At 39.6% G+C, this 19,236-nt stretch overlaps 2 protein-coding genes across 8 annotated transcripts; one reads left to right on the forward strand and one right to left on the reverse strand.

Annotated features, from left to right (window-relative positions):
* Positions 1-3,667: 3,667 nt before the first annotated feature.
* On the forward strand, positions 3,668-9,256 carry LOC104433520 (protein NSP-INTERACTING KINASE 3). 7 transcript variants are annotated; one of them, XM_039307335.1, is made up of 11 exons: positions 3,668-4,668; positions 5,110-5,242; positions 5,385-5,456; positions 5,937-6,080; positions 6,221-6,295; positions 6,388-6,447; positions 6,539-6,639; positions 6,745-6,891; positions 7,306-7,647; positions 8,254-8,645; positions 8,762-9,256. In XM_039307335.1, the coding sequence occupies exons 1-11, from the start codon at positions 4,566-4,568 to the stop codon at positions 9,074-9,076; spliced, it is 1,884 nt and encodes a 627-aa protein (XP_039163269.1). In that variant the 5' UTR covers positions 3,668-4,565; the 3' UTR covers positions 9,077-9,256. The 7 variants fall into 7 exon arrangements, with proteins under 7 accessions (XP_039163269.1, XP_039163273.1, XP_039163271.1 ...); XM_039307339.1 differs by having other exon boundaries at positions 6,754-6,891; XM_039307337.1 differs by having other exon boundaries at positions 6,542-6,639.
* Positions 9,257-12,618: 3,362 nt separating this feature from the next.
* Positions 12,619-16,326, reverse strand: LOC104433519 (cysteine-rich receptor-like protein kinase 3). Its single transcript, XM_010046290.3, has 8 exons — positions 15,620-16,326; positions 15,133-15,515; positions 14,802-14,912; positions 14,575-14,714; positions 14,285-14,495; positions 13,959-14,193; positions 13,496-13,640; positions 12,619-13,408 (listed from the first exon to the last, which is right to left on the reverse strand). The coding sequence occupies exons 1-8, from the start codon at positions 16,009-16,011 to the stop codon at positions 13,073-13,075; spliced, it is 1,953 nt and encodes a 650-aa protein (XP_010044592.2). The 5' UTR covers positions 16,012-16,326; the 3' UTR covers positions 12,619-13,072.
* Between the last annotated feature and the right edge of the window lie 2,910 nt (positions 16,327-19,236).

The following is a 19,236-nucleotide window of genomic DNA, read 5'->3' on the forward strand; positions in this document are numbered from 1 at the left end:
CTCGAGCTCTATCATTTGTCTCAAACTAATTCTTTTTTATTCCTTTCGCTGCGTAGGAGTGAGAGAAGTTATAGCTTAAGCCTCAAAAGTCTTACCATCTCTGTGGCTAGCCAGTCTTGCAAAGCCGGAAATGTCAAAAAGGAAGGGATAATGTAATTGACTTCGAGCGATGCTGGTCTGGTCCGAATAAAAAAGTTAGGATGGTGGATATGATTTGTTGCCACCATCACATCCTTAGCCACTCTTTTCATTTCAGGGGTTGGTAAGTCAAGAGGGTCTTCTTAATTCAAGAATAATTATCCCCCTATCACGGCCCTATAATTGTACCAAGTTATCAACCCTCATGCTCGTAAGTTAGGGCGAGAATGAAAATTATTGTGTTTCCGATAACAATTTATGGCCAGAAATAACTAATTCTGTTAACTTTGTTTGTAGTATTGCCCCTAAACTATGGGAATGAATAACAACATTCCTAATTCCAAAAATTAATTATAAATGAATTCACATATTTATGCGCTAAAATGAATACAAGGAAAATTACCACGTTTTTTTATTTTCTTTTTCGAACAGTTACATCTTTCCTCATCTTTTTGACTTGAGAGACGAGGGGACTATGATTGAGAGTGCTTATATATAAAATGTATTAGGTCACTGGCTTCAGAGCCGAATCTTAGAGTTGTTTATTGATTAAATTATCCTGTTCCTTGTCATTACCAAACCACCGAAAGCTACATGGGTCGTTACCATGGCCGGGGGAATTCTCTGCCTAGTAATTGATATATTTTTCAGACAAATATATACGTATGTATATATAAATTAATATGAATTGCGTGGAGGGTGAAACTAGAATGTCGTGAGATTAAATGGTCGTAGGGATGATTTTAAATGTCGCCATCGGCATTCGATAGCTCACCCCACCACATAAAAAAAAAAAAAGAGAGGCCACATTAACATCATTATCAGCCCATCACCATGATTGCCACGCCTTGCAAGCTTTGCCAGCGGCGACAAAAAATGGGGTCGCGGTTTGGTTTATCCCATGACGTGATCTGTCATTAATAATTTAAGATAGTTTGATGGTGATTGGTGTCCGATTAAGTTTTATTTAGGTGGACTCTTTTGGATATTACAGGACGAACGAAACAGTCCTTTCCTAGGACTCATTTGATCCGGAGTGGGACATATGCTGGAGGCTGATAGGAGGGCATAATTATAAAAAGAAAAAGCCATAAATCTATTATACGGAGGACAATTCAATCTTAAACCTTATAATTTGATCGATTTAATCTTAACTCTATTGATGATTTATTAATATACTATTTTCGATCAATTTTGAACTGAAATCGCCAACATTGCTCATCCTATATGATAAGATTAGTGCTACTGTAGATAATTTTTGCTAATTTTTCTTCTTTTTTTCTCAATTTTCTTTTATTTTCTTTATTTATTTATTCCTTGGGCCAGCAACCCTTGCTTGTACTCGGCAAGGCCATTGCGGCCCTCACCTCATTGGCCTTGGGTTTTCTATTTAGGGTTTTGTTTTTTTGTTTTATTTTGTCAAGATAACATTTCATTCATTTGCACATACATATGAGAAAAAAACAATGCAGTCCAACTGCTAACTAAGACAAATCCCATAACACTTTAAAATAAAATAAGTTCTAGACAACAAGATGAATCATTAAAGTAAGGTTATGGATCACACGTTCAAAAGCAAATATAAATAAGATTAACAACGAATTGCTGAATCTATTTTCAGTAATGAGCACGCACATCGAAATCTCCAATTGTTGCTATGGCTTTATTTTCAGTGACATGTGTCTAAATTTGATGTCCCTAATACCATCGTTGTTTAGTAACAAGGCTAAATGAGTATGGATCTAACATCTATGAAAGCAAGACCTTTATGAAACACCTCGATCTTTTTCAAAATTTAACTCTTACTCTAACGAAATCCAAGAGAAGTGAAATTCCGAAATTATACACATAAAAAATCACAAATCTAAATTAGATCGAGATATAAACCTCCCCAAAGGGAAAAGAGAAATTTATAGATTTAAATTAGATCAAAAGAGAAAAGCTCTACAAAACGGGAGAAAAGGAAGGAAAAAAAATAGAGAGTTAAATCAACCAAAAAGATAGAAACCAATGGGAGAGAGAGATATAGTTCAAACCTCTATGGAGATTGAAGAAAATGTTGTGCGAAGATGAGAGGTATTAATAAAAACCCTAAAGAGGAAAGAGTAAAAACTTCTCCCTATTATCACTTTAGCACTATAACATATTTAAAGTTTTGTTAAAGAGTGTACCGAAAACCCTTGTTCATCAACTAATTAAGGAAACTTTGTGGTTTCCAATGCATTGATAGCCTAATGTCATGTGTAATTATTACTTTAAATAGTAAATTATTTTCTCATCTTGTCTGTGTTTTAGGAAGTGCTCTCAAGATACTCCTTAACTAGATCCTTGTCTAAATTGATCCTTATGTCCGAATTATCAATGAAAATGCTGATATGTTCTCTGTGACATTTAAAAGAAATAATTCAGAAATAAAATGTAAAATCACCGCCTCGTTGGATTGATATAAATGATAAATTATTATTAAGGTAAAATTGATATAATAGTCTATATAATTATTAGTCCCATCTGACAAAAAGAGTATGGAAAGAAATCGCTTCAAGATATAGAAACGGTCAGTATGATGATGACTTTAACAAAAAGATTATGGAGAGAAATCGCTTCCCAATAATTTCACGAAAGTCATAATCAAATCTGCAATTGGATTGAAAATTAACTTTCAACAGGGAAAAAGAAAAGAAACTTACCTAATTATTGCCCCCACCCCAACAAAAAAAGAAAAAAGAAGAAGAAGAAACACCTACCTAAAACTTTGGTCTAAGCAAAGTGGCCGATGCAACTTTGACTACGACAGATCGCCTAAAGTCCACCACTAACATGAAGTGGGATTCATATTCACTTAAGTCTATTCAGTCTACTAGCATATAATTGAGTTTTGACGATATTAATGAAAATAAGTTTTATTTATTTCGCGAAAAAACAATAATTTGAAAAATGTTTTCCTAACTTCATTTATTGTTATCTCTTAAAATAATAAGTTAATAAGTTCTTTAAATAATTAATGATAATTTATGGATATATATATTTTTTTTCAAATCATTGATTTTTCATGAAATAAATTAGGTGGATATTTAAAGCACTTTAGTCAAAATACTAAAAAAAACTTAAATTGGTTTGCATGTGATAAATTTACTACAAATTCTTGAAGACTTTTTATTAGTTTCAGTTAAATTTTGTTGTCAAATTGTCGAGTTTAATGACATCCGACAGGTTGACGGGCATACAAATTTGAGATTTTACCATCCGTTTGTTATACATATATCGATTTATAATTCTTAGTGATATTAATCTAATTTAACAGATATTAATTAACGATAAATTTATAATAAAAGTATCTTTTATAAAAAAAATGTATTAATTTAAGATTTTTTACTATATGAATCTTTTGATTAATTAAGTACGACCTGTTAGCTGCTCGGTGGGGCCACGACCTGCGAAGAAATTTAACAGTATCGCTCTTACCATTTTGGTACGCAGGGATAATATATATATATATAATCCGGCCGAAAAACCAACAGAGAGAAGCAGAGACCAGGACAAGACAGGCACGTGGACTGAGAAGGGGGGCATGCTTCAGTGTCTCCCAGCGACACAGCTTGCATCCTTTCTCGCACTTTTTGCTTTTCTTGATCCATCCCCCCATCCGCGCTCTCCGCACTCCCTAAAATCGCAGTCACTTGGAAAAGGCATCTTTGGTTATTTACTTTGGAAAGCATAAGCACGGGGATTTTCGAAACCGGGGGTAACTGTTGTGTGTCAGCCTTTGGCATTTTCAGGGCCCTTGGCCTTTTGCCATTCTGTGGGTCTCTGAGTTTTTTTGTTTTTAACTCGTCCTTTGTTTGTACCGGCTCACGTTTGCATGGTGAAAACAAAAGGGGGAGAGGAAGAAGAAGATAAGGGAGGTGGGTTTGGGAGGGAGGTGGGGAGCAGAGCAAGTAGAGGTTGGTGTGGAACCAGCAAGTACAGATAGTTTAAAAAAACTTGGGGTGAAACTCGCGCTGGATTTCGTGGGCGTTGCCTGAATTGTATGAATTCTCGACGGGAATTCTCAGATCTCTAGGATCTCGGAACTTCAAGCTCGGTTCTTTGGTTGTTTCTCGACCAAAAGTCCCCTTCCTTTTACCTGTTCGTTTTGTCCCAGGCTCTGCTTATCCCATTCATGTTACTTAGATTGGGCCATTGGCCTGTTCCCGAGTGGGAATTCGCATCACTGTGAATTGGGCACCTGAAGATGCAGTTCAAGAAGCAGGCTTTAGTAGGATGGAGTTCTTGTTGGGTGGCAGGAGTCTTGCTTGATAGGATTCCATCCAGAGACCCTTTTCCAGGAAGTGGTCAATTCATGTGAAAAATGGCTCTTTTTTGGTTTTTCATGTGTCGGGACTTAACCAGATGTTGAAAGCTGCAAGTGTTGTGTACTGTTGAGGAGAATGGAAAGGATGAAATCTGTGTCGTGGGGATGGAGCTTGCTGGTTTTGGCATGGTTGGGGAGTTCCTCTGCCACTCTTTCTCCTTCTGGTATAAACTATGAAGGTCAGTCTCTTTCTCTCTCTCTCTCCCTCCTCCCTACTTGCAGTAAGAAAAAAGTAGTTAATTTTCTTGGAAATCTGTGGAGATGCCGCTCTAGTTTCTCGGTGTACAGCATGTAAAGTTTTTCCTTGTTTTGGAACTGCCATGTGTTGAGATTCTTCTCCAGTTGGGTCATTGTAAATCCGATATGGAGTTTGAACTCCATTGGAGTTAGAAGTGGATGTTACTATTCCAGTTTTCATTAATTCCGGTAGTGCTGGGGCCTCGAGAACTTCTAGTCCTTCCGTATAGCACCCCGTGAACATCGGGTGGCGTTGCTTCAGTTCAGAAGATTCCTCTATATCGTTTTATTTAATGCATGCACTTGGAAGCCGAAAAGGATAGGTCAATAACATAAATTCACAGCAATAACTCTCGATTCATGCCCATTTGTATTTGGAACAGTTGTGGCTTTAATGACCATAAAAGCTGCGCTTCGTGACCCGTACAATGTTCTGGAGAGCTGGGATAGGACCTCTGTAGATCCTTGTGGATGGAGGATGGTGACATGCACGCCAGATGGCTCTGTGTCTGCTCTGTGAGTAGCTCTCGGTTTGTTGTTTGATGTGCTTGCCCTTATAGGCTTCTTAAATACCACATTGAAAATCTATCACAAATCGTTCGTTTTCTCAACTCGGAATGGCTTGTTCATGAGTACTGGCCCTTCTATATCTAAACAGGGGACTTCCTAGTCAGAGCTTGCACGGGACCTTATCTCCGGCAATAGGGAATCTTACTAACTTGGAGTCTGTGTAAGCTGTTTCCTTCTCATTTTGGTGGTTGCTAAATTTCCAGTGTTTCTCAACTAAAGCGAACTCCTTGAAACCTTCCAAATGACCTACATCAACTTTGCATCGGCAGGAAAAGTTGCATTTTCTATTAGCTAGGACATAATTTTTTCATGAAGTTCACGTGTTGGGCCCATCATAATCTTTAGAATAATTAGTTGAAACTACAAATTCTTGTGCATGTGAAGTTGATGTGATTTGGTTGTAAGGTTTTTGAAAGCTAAGCCTGTTAGTTGATAGATCTTTCTGCTTATACGTAATCTCAAATTTTGTTGTGAACTGTGTTTCCAAGTGCAAGTTGTGCTTGATTACAAATGCTTCATGCAGTAACAAAGAAAACTTATCTGATCTCTCTTATTTGGAGCTTCCATGCTTCTGAGTTTTATTTCTGATTATTTGTGAGAAAGCGTTTCAATCTTATTGCACCAAGCTCTATATTCACAGGTTGCTGCAGAACAACGATATTTCAGGTCCAATTCCTTCTTCTGTTGGGATGCTGGAGAAGCTACAAGCACTTGATCTTTCCAACAATATGTTCAGTGGAGAAATACCGAGTTCTCTGGGTTCTCTGAGGGAACTGAATTATCTGTAATCTTTTAATACTTTGTTTTCCCAATTGCAGCTTTCTACCTTTTTTGCATGTTCAGATAGCTAAAATCCCTTCTATATGAAAGATGAAAAATGGGAAGATCTGACCCTAACTACTCTACGTCATTGTTTGCCTGAAGCAGGCGCTTCAACAATAACAGTCTCAGTGGACCCTGCCCTGAATCATTGTCTAACATTAAAGGCCTTACCCTATTGTATGTCCTTGCTCTGCATCAGTATATAATGGATATCTCATTTCCGTTTCGTCATCTGTGAAAATGATATTCATTCTAAATTTGGTTTGTAGAGACCTCTCGTACAACAATTTAAGTGGGCCTCTGCCAAATATATCAGCGAGGACTTTCATGTAAGCTGCACTTCCCTTGGAAAATGCATATTCTCTCTATACAAATTGTGAGTTTGTCAATTACTACACCACTTGAACTTTCTGTTTCTAGCAGAATCACTGGTAACCCTTTGATTTGTGGACACAAGGGCGATGCTAATTGTAATACCGTCCTTCCTGAGCCACTTTCTCTTCCTCCAGATGCTCTGAAAGGTACCGAATTCCTGTATTCCTGCTATTTTTCCTGGATTTTGTAATAGAACTGAAAATCATATGCCTTGATGAAGTTATAAGTTACTGATTTTTGCGGTTTGCTAGATCGACCAGCCTCTGGAATAAGAAGTCATCGTGTGGCAATTGCTTTTGGCACAAGCTTTGGAAGTGCTTTTTTTGTCATCATCTTCGTTGGGATTTTTGTACGGCGGTGGTATAAACACAGACAACAAAGTTTCTTTGACGCAAATGGTTTGTCCAACCCCACCCCTCCCTCTCCTTGCAGTAGTGCAAACTCAAGAAGTATGCAATGTTGCTGCAGTTGTATGGTAGCTTTGTTATGCTTGTATGTCAAGTCACCATCGGACATATGTTGGTGGATATGCAAACCTGACAATTGGCAGCATATTCTATCAGAGAATAAATCTGGATCCTTTGGGTCGTGAAATAATATGATATGGTGTTTCGAAACTAGTATTATGTCAGTTTTTATTCTGACAAGATTAAAGCGGCCATAGAGTTCTTAAACTCACAGGCTATCTTCCGACATTTCTTTGCAGTGTTTTGCATTGTATTCAAGATCATCCTAAGTTCTTTGTCTAGCTAAACTCTTAGCTAATGCTCGTGTTTTCCCTGCATTCTCAGCTTTAATATTCTATCTTGCAGATCATTGTGACCCAGAGATATTCATGGGCCACTTGAGAAGATACCCTTTTAAGGAGCTTTGGGCTGCCACTGATCATTTCAACTCAAGGAATATATTAGGCAGAGGTGGATTTGGAATTGTATACAAGGGACGCTTAAAGGATGGGACTCTGGTGGCTGTCAAAAGGCTGAAGGACTACTATACCTCTGGTGGTGAAATCCAGTTCCAAACGGAAGTTGAGATGATAAGCTTGGCTGTACACCGCAATCTTCTCCGGCTTTCTGGCTTCTGTTCTACTGAACATGAACGTCTCCTTGTCTACCCTTACATGCCGAACGGAAGTGTGGCATCTCGCTTAAGGGGTCAGCTAATTTTATTTTGTGCATATATTAATTTTTTTTAGCCCCCTTCAAAGCCGAAAACATATCAAAACCATCCTTAAGATATAGGTTTTAGATGTTGCATTTTTTTGATTTCTGTGGAATGACTTGTGCAGAAGCTCACTACATGAAACTTTATAGGGCGCTGAACCATTTAATGATGATTGATGAGTCTACATTGTTAGCAGGCCAAACATATTTTTGCATTGTTAAAGTGCCTGCAGTCCTCTACATGGTCCTTGGAGTGTACTAGAGTTGCACACGTAGACTACAACAGTCAATCGCTTCTTTTTCATACTTACAAACTGTCCTTGAGTCCCGCCAATTGCAATTCCATGCATTATGATGTCATCAAGACATTAAGAACTAAAATTACATGAGTCAGTAGCTACCTTGATGACAAGAATTTAGTTTTTATTTTGTGGACATTATTTTTAAATCATCAATTTTTTTTTGTCCTTGATTGGTGTTCGGCGCTGTAGATTCACTATCTTTTATGTCTGTGTGTCCCATCTCCTTCAAATGTAAAAGTTTTCCTAAATGGCACTGTTCTGGAATAATTTGGCAAGTTTGTGCTGGCCTATTTAGATCACATTCACGGGAAGCCAGCTCTTGACTGGTCGAGGCGAAGGAGGATAGCTTTAGGTACGGCGAGGGGGCTGCTATATTTGCATGAGCAATGTGAGCCCAAAATTATTCACAGGGATGTAAAAGCGGCAAACATCTTGCTGGATGAAGATTTTGAGGCTATTGTGGGGGATTTTGGGCTGGCAAAACTTTTGGATCACAAAGATTCCCACGTCACCACTGCAGTGCGTGGTACAGTCGGCCACATCGCGCCAGAGTACTTATCAACCGGTCAGTCATCAGAAAAAACAGATGTATTTGGGTATGGTATTTTGCTCCTCGAACTGATTACCGGTCAGAGAGCCCTGGATTTCGGACGCATACCCAATCAAAAAGGCGTCATGCTTGATTGGGTACTCTCTCTCTCTCTCTGGTGATTCGGTATCTTCTCATTTCTTGTACTTTGTATTCTATGTTTCATGGAGCAGTTGCCTTATTGCTCCTGCATCTTTCTGATATTTATTTGCAGGTAATTAAGCTCTATGAGGATGGAAAACTGAACCAAATGGTAGATAAGAATTTGCAGGATAATTTCAACCGGCTGGAGTTAGAAGTAATGGTTAAAGTTGCTTTGTTATGTACAAAAGTCAATCCCCTGCAGCGCCCAAAAATGTCTGAGGTACTAAAGATGTTTGAGGATGATGGCTTGGCCGATAACCAAGATGCCGCCCAAAGGGCTGAGACACCACGGTGCCTATCCGGTTCAAGTCCTCCTCGTAGATATGCAGATTACATAGAAGAATATTCACTTGTGGAAGCGATGGAGCTTTCTGGTCCTAGATGACAGTATTTTGTATGATATGCTTTTCCATTGTCAAGTTGTAGCCTGTGAAGTGCAATTAATGCTGTTGATATCTTTCTTTGCTTGCATAATGTAAAAGGTGAGAGAAACTGAGCGTGTGACCTCCTTTTGCTGGAGAAAACAAAATCAAGATGAATGAATTGTCTGCTTGTTTCTCGCGCATGTTATCTGCTTGTTCTGCTGATACTGATGAGCAAAGAGCTGCCAGGGCCATGGATCTGTATGTCTAGCTCGATGAATCTCGGTGACGTTTCATGTTGAAAACACCATTTTTATTTCATTCAGATATGATAGTTTAATACATAGAGAGGAAAAAAAAAAAAAACTAGAAAACCAAGATGGCCATGAAGAATCCTAACCGAGCCATTTGTTGTCCTTCAACTTGCCGGTTTGTGAGGCGTCGGCTGGTATAAGGCATAACCTCTTTCTCCTTCTCTATGCTTACTAAGAACCATAAAAGGAATACCGCCAGAAGCTTTCCATACCCATCTGACTCGAGTCCATGGGGTGTAAGGCATAGCCTCTTTCTCCTTCCTTGTGCTTATTAAGAACCATAAAAGGAATACCGCCAGAAGCTTTCCATACCCATCTGACTCGAGCCCATGACCGGCAAGGCCTTCGATGAATTTCTACGGGCTGCACAAAGGGGATAGTGAAGAAGCTTATATTGATTACTGCTTACAACCCTTATATAGCCATTGGCTGAGAGAGAAGTGCTGATATGAGAAAGTATGATATATATCACATCCATTCTTCTTCATCAAAAGCCAAAAAGCTTCATTGATCTTTCTAATATATTACACTTAGTTCCGATGGATGACGAAACCCCCCTTGAATGTACTTGCTAGATCCATCAAGAGACCGATTGGATTAGCTTCTGACAATAAACGATGAACGTGGATTCCTCTAGGCCGATCACATTTACGTAAGTAGGGACTTTTGAAGCGTTTTCAAGCTTAGTAAAGGTTAAGGGACATTTGATGTCAAAGCCGAATGTTACCGACAAGTGCACCATATATTCTGCGTCCTTAACGTTGTACTTTTCGTTCTTTCCCCTTGCATCAGTAGATCCACTCGGACATCCTCATCGCAGGCGTCTTTGCTCTGAACTGTAATCCTCATTTTTCCGATCGCGAAACTATATAATCGGATCTTGGCATCAGAAGAAAGTAACAGAAATTCCATTTCCAGAGGCTACTTGCTTAAGACTTTCACGATGGCAGATGCAGGTACCGATCTTGAGTTCTAGGTACGCACGAATCAATCCGATCAGGCTACGTAATTATCGCCTCTCCTCTTAGTTTCATCTTGCTGAACTCTCATTTTCACTCCTCTCCCGTTATAAGATCAGTAACAGAGCCTTTCATCATTAAGGCTACGCATGACAAGTTTCTTGGTTGGGGAAGAGTTTTTTTTTTGTTTTTTTTTTCAGAAATATTTTTTTTTTCTATTTTTATTTCGGAGAACAATTTCTGAGTAAAATAAGGTGTTTGGTAACTACACAAAATTTCTACTCCAAAAATAGAAAAAGAATAGAAATGCGTTTGGTATGAAACAGTTTTTTTTTTTTTTTTTTTTTGTATTTATTCGCTTTTTATTCTTGCTCACCGATTATTGACCACCGATTGCTCGCTACCGCTACCTGTTGTTGCCAGCCACGCCGCACGATGCCCGATCGCCGACCATCACCGCCGACCGCCGCTACACGCCCCATCGGCCCCCCTCCCGGGCCGGCGGCGACGATGGCGGCCATGGTGGCCCTGATCGGTCGATGGCGGCGGTGGTCGTCGGCGCGATCGGCGGTGGCTCCGAGCGGTTGGAGGTGGCCGCAAAGAAGAGAGAAACAAAAAAAAAAAGGCTTATTTCTAAAAATTGTTCCGGGAATAAAAAGCTACCTTTTTATTTTTTTTTTTGTTTCTATTCCAAAATTGTTTCGGGAACAAAAAAATATAGAAATTGTTCTCAAGAACAAAATTTTTACCAAACGGATTTCTATTATTTTTTTGTTCCGAGAAACAAAAGAACAAAAATTGAAAGAAACAAAAATATTATCATGCAGACTCTAAACAGCCACTATTCTCAAATGGAAGGGACTCAATCTCCTTGTCAAAATCTTCAAGAATCACTAATGGTGCCTTTAATAACCATTTTATTTTCGGGATTTTTTTTAATTCTATTCCTGCACAAGTTTCTGAGCATTCAAATATATTAAGTAACTACAAATTTTTTTTGTTTCCAAAATAAAAATAGAACAAGGATACAATTAGTTCGACCCTTAGTTTTTTTATTTTTATTTTTTTGGATGTAGGATTTTTTTAATTTTTAATAACTTTTTGAGACTTTTCTTTTTATCCTCTCTTCTTTTTTCTCTAGCCGGTCACTGGGCGCTAAGAATGATCGGCAATCTCGCTGGCTTGTGGCGAGGTTGCCAAACCTTGTCTCTAGCTGGTCACTAGCCATCATCGAACTCAGCCACTAGTTAGAGGAAGAAGAAGAAGAAGAAAATAAAATAAAATGACTTGATTCCAAGAATTATTTTAGGGAACAAAGAATTAACATTTTTTCTACTTTTTATTTTGTTCCAAAAGTATTCCTTGGGAAAAAAAATTAATTAACAATATCAAACGAATTTATGTTATTTTGTTCACGAATTTCTATTGTTTTCTTTTATTTTTTTTAGGAGCAAAAAAATATAAATAGTCAAGAATTGATTGGTTATCAAACACGGCTTAAATTGCTCTAACTCCCATTTTCCCTTTTTGGCCCAAGATTGGTGGGTGCAATACAAAAAGCAAACTTTAAGCTATAATCAGAAATGCACCGATTGGCAAAAGTTGGCTATCCACTCCACGAGTTCTTTTCATTTTCTCAGTGGATATTTTAAAGCAAGAAGAATCCACGACCTTCTAATTAGTTAAGACAATCTCTCCTTTTTTTTTGGTCAGAAGACAATCTCTCCTTTGCTCAGTTGTTTTCTGTCTATTCATATGTTGTTGGCTCGTCAATTGTTGTTGGGTGTAAAACCATACTTTAACGGGTAGAAATGACAAAAAATGTTGGTTTGGTAGCTGTCCTCCCAACCATCATCAGCAAAGAAGCAAGCCACTTCAGGACAATGGTAGTCAAACTTTTCGTGCTGGGAAATCTTTCAAAGCGAGTAGAGACAACGGCCCCGAAGGCTCGTTGGATGATGGCAAAGGTCCGGACAGACAAGGCATTTTTCAATATTTACCAGGATGTAACAACTCTGCTTATCGTCATCGCTCAAGTCATCATCACCCAGAATCGTCACTGCGCTGGTCATCATCGCCCAAGTCATGACAAAATAATATAAACTGGCGTCGCTAGAGGTTACTTCCAAGTTAACGCTCTCAAAATCTTAAAGGAAAAGGAGAGGTGAAAGGAGGCTCAATTTGTGACCATTTTTGCGGATAGAAACGAGATTCACGATGCAGAAACTGAAATGCGCGTTTCCTTCTCTGAGGGCTCCATCAAATAGTGCAGATAACGAGAACTCATAATCATATTTTGCATCAGCATTAGATACAATAGGAATGGAATACAAAGGATCGTGTAATGTACAAGTATGTTTAATTATAACAAGAATGAGCTGTTGAGAATCGGTGTGAGAGCTAAATATATGTAATAACTCTTTACAAGTGGCGATAATAAACAAGTGACTCCCTGAACATATATAATCTACTCGTGGAGTTCCACTCATCAACGCTGAAGCATTGAAAAGACTCCTAATGACTAAACGAGGCTCAGGAATTTCAGAATGTGTACGGTGAGATCCTCAAACTGCTAGTGGCATCCGAATGAATCAGGGAACGTGACATGAAGTTCGTATATTACGTTGCCAGAACCTCCATAAGTCAATTATCCATTTCATAACTTGAGTCGGCATGTGACCACCGGGAGAAGCTTTGCCAACATAATTCGGAAAGACAGAGCCAGAGATGCATCAGAAACGAAATGTTATCTAGGCTTGACCCAGCTCTCAGTCGTCGCTGCATTGCCAGGAGACTGGGTGTCTGACTCTTGGCGAGAACTATTAGGTTCGCTAAACATGTGCCTACTGCATTCCGTGCTTCGACTAGAATTGAGGAATGGCGGTTGTGTTGGTGTAGGTAATTCAGAGCTTTCTTTCAGCATCTTCACAACCACTGACATTGATGGCCGCAATTCTGCAGAGGCTTGCACGCACAGTAGACCAATTTGAAGTAACCTAGACACCTCCTGCTCTTGAAATTGCCCCTCTAGAATTGGATCTATGGCTTCACACAGCCTACCCGATCCAAACAGATTCCACACCTACAAGACAAAGTGTCAGGTTCTCACATAAGTTTCTAAACTAATAACAGGAATTTGTTTGAGTGATGGTTGAAAAGATAACTTTACCGTTTGTAAGATGGAACAGGAACTCTCGGAGAAGGAATAATTCTTCTTTCCAGAGAGTACTTCCATCATGAGAACGCCATAGCTGTAGACATCTACCTTTTCAGTCAATTTGCCGCGAACAACATACTCTGGAGCCATGTAGCCCCTACAAAAATCAAATTCGAACTACAATAAGGGTTCAAGTAAATTAGAAATATGCATCCATCATGAGTAAGCATCTGAACAAATCTGTGGTTCACCAGCTTCCAACAATCAGTCAATGCTACCCTATCACCTCAGGAATTTTTCTGTGCTTTTGATTGTTTCCCTCTTCACTTTCTCATCATCACACAGCAGAAACATGATGTAGTTAAACTAAACTCACCTAATTCACGGTCTAAAGCTAGTGTTTTGACGCCCATAAATGTCTAATCAGGCACTACCCAAAGGCAAGTGAAATTGGGATAAAGGAAACGTGACATACAATGTACCAGCGACACCAGTGCTGATATGAGTCGCATCTTCTGGAAATAACCTAGCTAGTCCAAAATCAGCAATCTTGGGCGTGAAGTCTTTGTCCAGCAAAACATTGGTTAATTTAATGTCTCTATGTATGATTCTTAAGTTTGACTCTTCATGAAGATAGGCCAGGCCCTCCGCAGTACCCAAGATGATCTTACACCTTGTCTCCCAACTTAGTGGTGGAATGTTCTTTTTCGCTGCATTGAATTGGGTGTTCATCATTTCAATTAGTTAGGAATAAGAAAAAGAAAAGCTCTAACTCAAATATTCAGAGATGAGGCCACAAACCAAAAAGGTGATCATGAAGACTTAGGTTGGGGATGTATTCATAAACAAGAAGGCTCTCAGGACCGGTGATGCTGCACCCCAACAGTTTGACTAGATTTTTATGATCAATGTCGCTGATCAAGTTTACTTCATTGAAGAAATGATCGACCCACTGCGTCGTGTTAAATACCAGCCTTTTGATGGCAACAGGCTTTCCATCAGGCAAAATTCCCTATACAGAGAAATAAAAATTTATCTGTTAGCATGATGAGTGACATGCCTACTCTGAACAGGAAATGGGGAAGGCTAACCTTATAAACTGAGCCGGACCCTCCTTGTCCAAGCTTACTGGATTGGTGAAAATAACTAGTAGCCTTCTCAAGCAATTCATAGGAAAAGTTACGCTTGGAATTGTTCACTACGTCCACCAGAAGTCCCAACTGCTTCTTTTCTGAAGCAGAAGACAGAGCAGGGTAAGATAATATATCATGCTAAGAAGATCGCTCAATATGTAACAGCTACATCAAATGCCATTTACCTCTAGTCTTCCTGACAAGTTTCATCCTAATGAGGAAAGCAGCTAATGCAATAATTAGTAGCAGAGCCAACGTAGAAGATACTGCAGCCAGAATAATCAACCGTTGCTCTCCTGGCAAGCATTACAGGCAACTCACTCAAATCAACATCTCAAGCAAATTCAAGGGAAAATATGTTACGCAACCAAGGATTATATAATTCAGTCAACAATCTAGGGATCACCAAGCAGAAAGACCAACTGTGCAAACGAACTCCGAACTCTTGATAAGAACTACAATTCGGCCATCCTTTCTAATTTCTTTATACTTCTGATATCTTATACCAGAACTCACCTTCATTTATTTGAAATGGTTTGGTGTTGTTGTAGTAAAACTTCTCCGTCGAATACATGAAGTAACAACCGGCATTCAAGCCCCTTCCTTCCTTTTTGGGGGGACACGAGTCGATCCTCACAGCCGTATTGTTAAGACAGTTCTGGCATTCGCTCCCGTTCACTAATTTCCAGCACTGAGCCAACCCGTAAACCGACACATTCCCACGAATCACAGACCCCACAGAGAACCCGCCATTGATGGGCGCTTGCAAACTCAAATTCCTCCCTAACTCCACGACATTGTTCATGAACATCGTCTGGTTCCCTCCAAAATCTTCCGTGCCACACACTGTCGTATCTTGGGGACTCAAACTCTCGTTGAAGAAATAGTAATCATCGTACCTATCGAATCATCCAGAGCAAAAACTTCAGCTATTACCACTGACATCTCACCGTCCTTTTTAAAGTTTCCGAGCCCGCCGCCGCGAGAACACAAAGAGTAGTACCTGAGATAACAGCCGTCATAGAAGAGACGACCGCCGCGAGTGCCCTGTTGTAAGGCCGAGCAACGGAGGATCTGGACCTTCGCCCGAGCGATGCAGAGGTCGCAGTCGATCCGGTCGAGGTCCTCCATGCACTCCGCGAACGCGTACACGGTGTTGTTGCCCGCTCTGCCCACGGCCGACGCGTATTGCTGACGGTTGATCTGAGGGGACACGGCGTCCATCGCCTCCGCGAAGCTGGTGGCGAAGGCCCTGCGGTCGGGCAGGGGAGTGGTCCGGTTGCTGCATATGAGGTCCACTTCGTTGGCCCTCGGATCACAGAGACAGAGGGCCGCGAAGAAGAGCGCCGAGAAAACAAGGAGAGGAACGGAAGCGGGAGAGGGAAGAGAGTGCATCGGACGCCAGGAACGACAAAGCTATTCGTAGTCACAGGAGCTCAGCTTAGCGAGGGAATGCTTCTGGGCATTGGAGGAACTTATCCAGGGGCATGCAGAACGAGAGAGATGGATGGATGGATGGATGGTGGGTTCTTGCCGGCTCTCAACTGTCTCTCCCTCCCTTCCCCTGTTTTTGCTGGAGTTGGAGCTGGGGCCAGCTTGCGGGTTGAAAATGGAGGCATCCCGAGGATGGGCCCCGGGCAGATATTGACTGGAACGAGTGGGAACGAGAGAAGAACCGGGGGAAGAAGATACTACGCGATCTTTCCTCTTCTCCATCTGCCGCCTGCCGCTTTTGGCTTTGCTCGGGGCGGTGCGTGTGAAAGTGACGCTGGAAAAACAGAGGCGTTCGGTCGAAGGAGGTTTGACCTTTGGGAGGGAGCTCCTACGCGGTGCCGTTCCCGACATCTGAAACTCATGGACGGAGACTGGACGATGAACTGACTAATAACGAGCGGGAGGGTGGGGCCCGCGACATGGCGTGGGGGGAACAAGAAATTGTTGCATGACTACGTGCATCGTATCGGTGGTCCAAATTTCATTTCACTATTATGAGAATTTGCGACGTGTTATTCTTCCTTTCATGGACAAATGGGATACACGTGGAATAAATGAACGGAGAGCTTCACACGCGACGTAAGTCCCAGGTGGGATCTAATTATAATACTAAAATTCAAACATAGAAATATATAGTTAATAGGTAAAAAGGATATTCCTTGAATTTAAGCCTATTGAAACTCTGTAAATAAATTATAAATCATCCATTTTTCGTGAAAACAAACACAGTGTACTTACTTGAGTAATACTTGGGTTTTGTATTTTATAATGATAATCATTTTGACTAATGATTCAATATGGTAGATTCTCCGACCTTGTCAAATGTCTTATAGCTTAATTTTCACCATAATTGAGTCTAATGAGGACTTTAAAAAAAATTGATACAGTTAACCAATCATTTTCTTTAAAGTAATTATCACTTTTGAATAACATTTACTCAATCTTGAAATTTCCTATGTGTCATATGGATGAAATCAAAGCAAATTTACTATTTATGCAGTAACAATTATTGATAGGTACAATACAAATAATTAAGGGAAAAAACCCCAAATTTTATCAAAAAATGACAAATTTATCTTAAACTTTTTTTGTGATACAAAAAACTTTAAACTTTAATAATTGTGATATAATTATCCCAAACTACAAGGTATTTTTTGTTTTTTACTTTTTAATTTTTATTTTCTTTTTCTTTTTCTTCTTCTTCTATCTTGCCTTTGCTGGCCATGGCAAAGGGAAGCTAGCCTCAAGCGAGGGCTACCCTCCTTGGATCCAACAAGGCCGACCTTGCTTGGCGTGGGTGAGGGTGGCCCTTGCTTGACACAGGTGAGGGCAACCCTCACATAGGCCAACAAGGGCAGCCCTTATCGACATTGGGCAAGGGCATTCCTCACCTGGTTGCCCTTGCCCGACATTGGCAAAGGCAGCCCTTGCTTGAGTCTAGTTTTCCCCCGCCATGGTCAGTGGAGGAAAGAGAGAAGAAGAAAAAAAGGGGAAAAAAGAAGAAGAGAAAAAGGAAAAAATAAATAAAAGTAAAAGACGAAAATGCCATTATGTCATAAAGTTTAGAGTAAATATGTCACGGTTGATAAATTTTGGGGTTTTTGTATAAAAAAAAAATTAGGTAAATTTGTCACTCTCAATAAAATTTGGGGTTTTTTGTGGTTTTTTCTCATCAATTAATGAGTATGGATACTCCTTTTTATTTATTTATTAATATCTTTATGCATAGCGTCAATATTTTCTTTTACATTATATTATTTTGGTCAAACTCATTTTTTCTGTCTAACGGATTATGTAAATATATTTATAGGCTTTTCTTCAATTGTTGTTTTCTCTTAAAGTTTTCCTAGAAAGGAGAAAAGATTTTACTATTTATTAACATTCACAAGAAATTCGGCTTACTGTGCAAAAGTGGACTTTTCTAATAGATTTAAATAGATAGATATATAAATATCTTGAATCATAATAACTCTAAATAGATCAAATTGTTATTTCTACCAAAAATTGAATTACAAAAATCTTATTTTTGGTGTTCCGCTGCCCATTTTTTGGTAGCAAAAGTCAATTATATGGTATGTAACCAAAGTCAACTATAGCATATGTAGATTGCAATCTATGCACATGCTTATATGTTAAATTAAATGAAAAGGGTTTGCATTATGACTTGATCTAATTTAATGTACTTTGGATTATTCTCTTCCGGCTAGGGGTGTGCAACCGGACCGGGTCAACCCGGTTCCCGGTTCAGCCCACCCGGAAAACAGGGTCGGGAACCGGTTCCGGTTGAAACCGGTCCGGGAACCGGTTCCCAAAGTTCAGACCCTGTTTAAACCGGTCCGGGAACCGGTTCCGAGGGAATACCCACCCGGGAACCGGATCGACCGGACCGGTTTGGGAACCGGTTTGAGAACCGGTTTTGGGCCCCAAAACAAAACCCTATATAAATATCCTGAATCATAATAAATCTAAATAGATCAAATTGTTATTTCTACCTGGGTGTGGTGATAAAATTCAAATTACAAAAAATCTTATTTTTGGTGTTACAAACATTTTCAGGGGTTTGCCTACCTAAGGTCCTAAGGTGGGTGCCCATCCTAGTTTTTGTGTAGCTAGCACAAAAAAGTCAATTATATGGTATGTAACTGGACAAGATTATTGTTTTATGTGACAGACGTGTTAATTCCGCAGATTTTCTGTCAAGTCAACATTATCTTCTTAGCATATGTGGATGGTCGAGTGGTCACTGAGATTGTTTGAATGGGCCATCTTCGCCCCAGTATTCTATTTTGAGGAAATCTATGCACATGCTTATATGTTAAATTAAATGAAAAGGGTTTGAACATTATGACATGATCTAATTTAATGTGAGACCGATGAAGAAAAGAAATGATTTGATTTTGGATTATTCTTTCGCACGGCTCTTTTTGGTAGGATTTGAAATCTAGGACGTAGATTCATGGTTTATAATGGAGTTAGCTCAACCGATACGTTAGTAATGAGTACTTTGCTTTCCGAGATTGAAGATGGGATTTTTGGGTATACCTATGGCCGTGAAACCTCAAAAAGTTTTTTGGGCCTATTTGGCCTTGCATTTCTATGAGATTTCGGCGGGATTAGCATGTCAGA

This window comes from Eucalyptus grandis, chromosome 2, assembly GCF_016545825.1.
Source record: "Eucalyptus grandis isolate ANBG69807.140 chromosome 2, ASM1654582v1, whole genome shotgun sequence".
Classification (NCBI taxonomy): domain Eukaryota; kingdom Viridiplantae; phylum Streptophyta; class Magnoliopsida; order Myrtales; family Myrtaceae; genus Eucalyptus; species Eucalyptus grandis.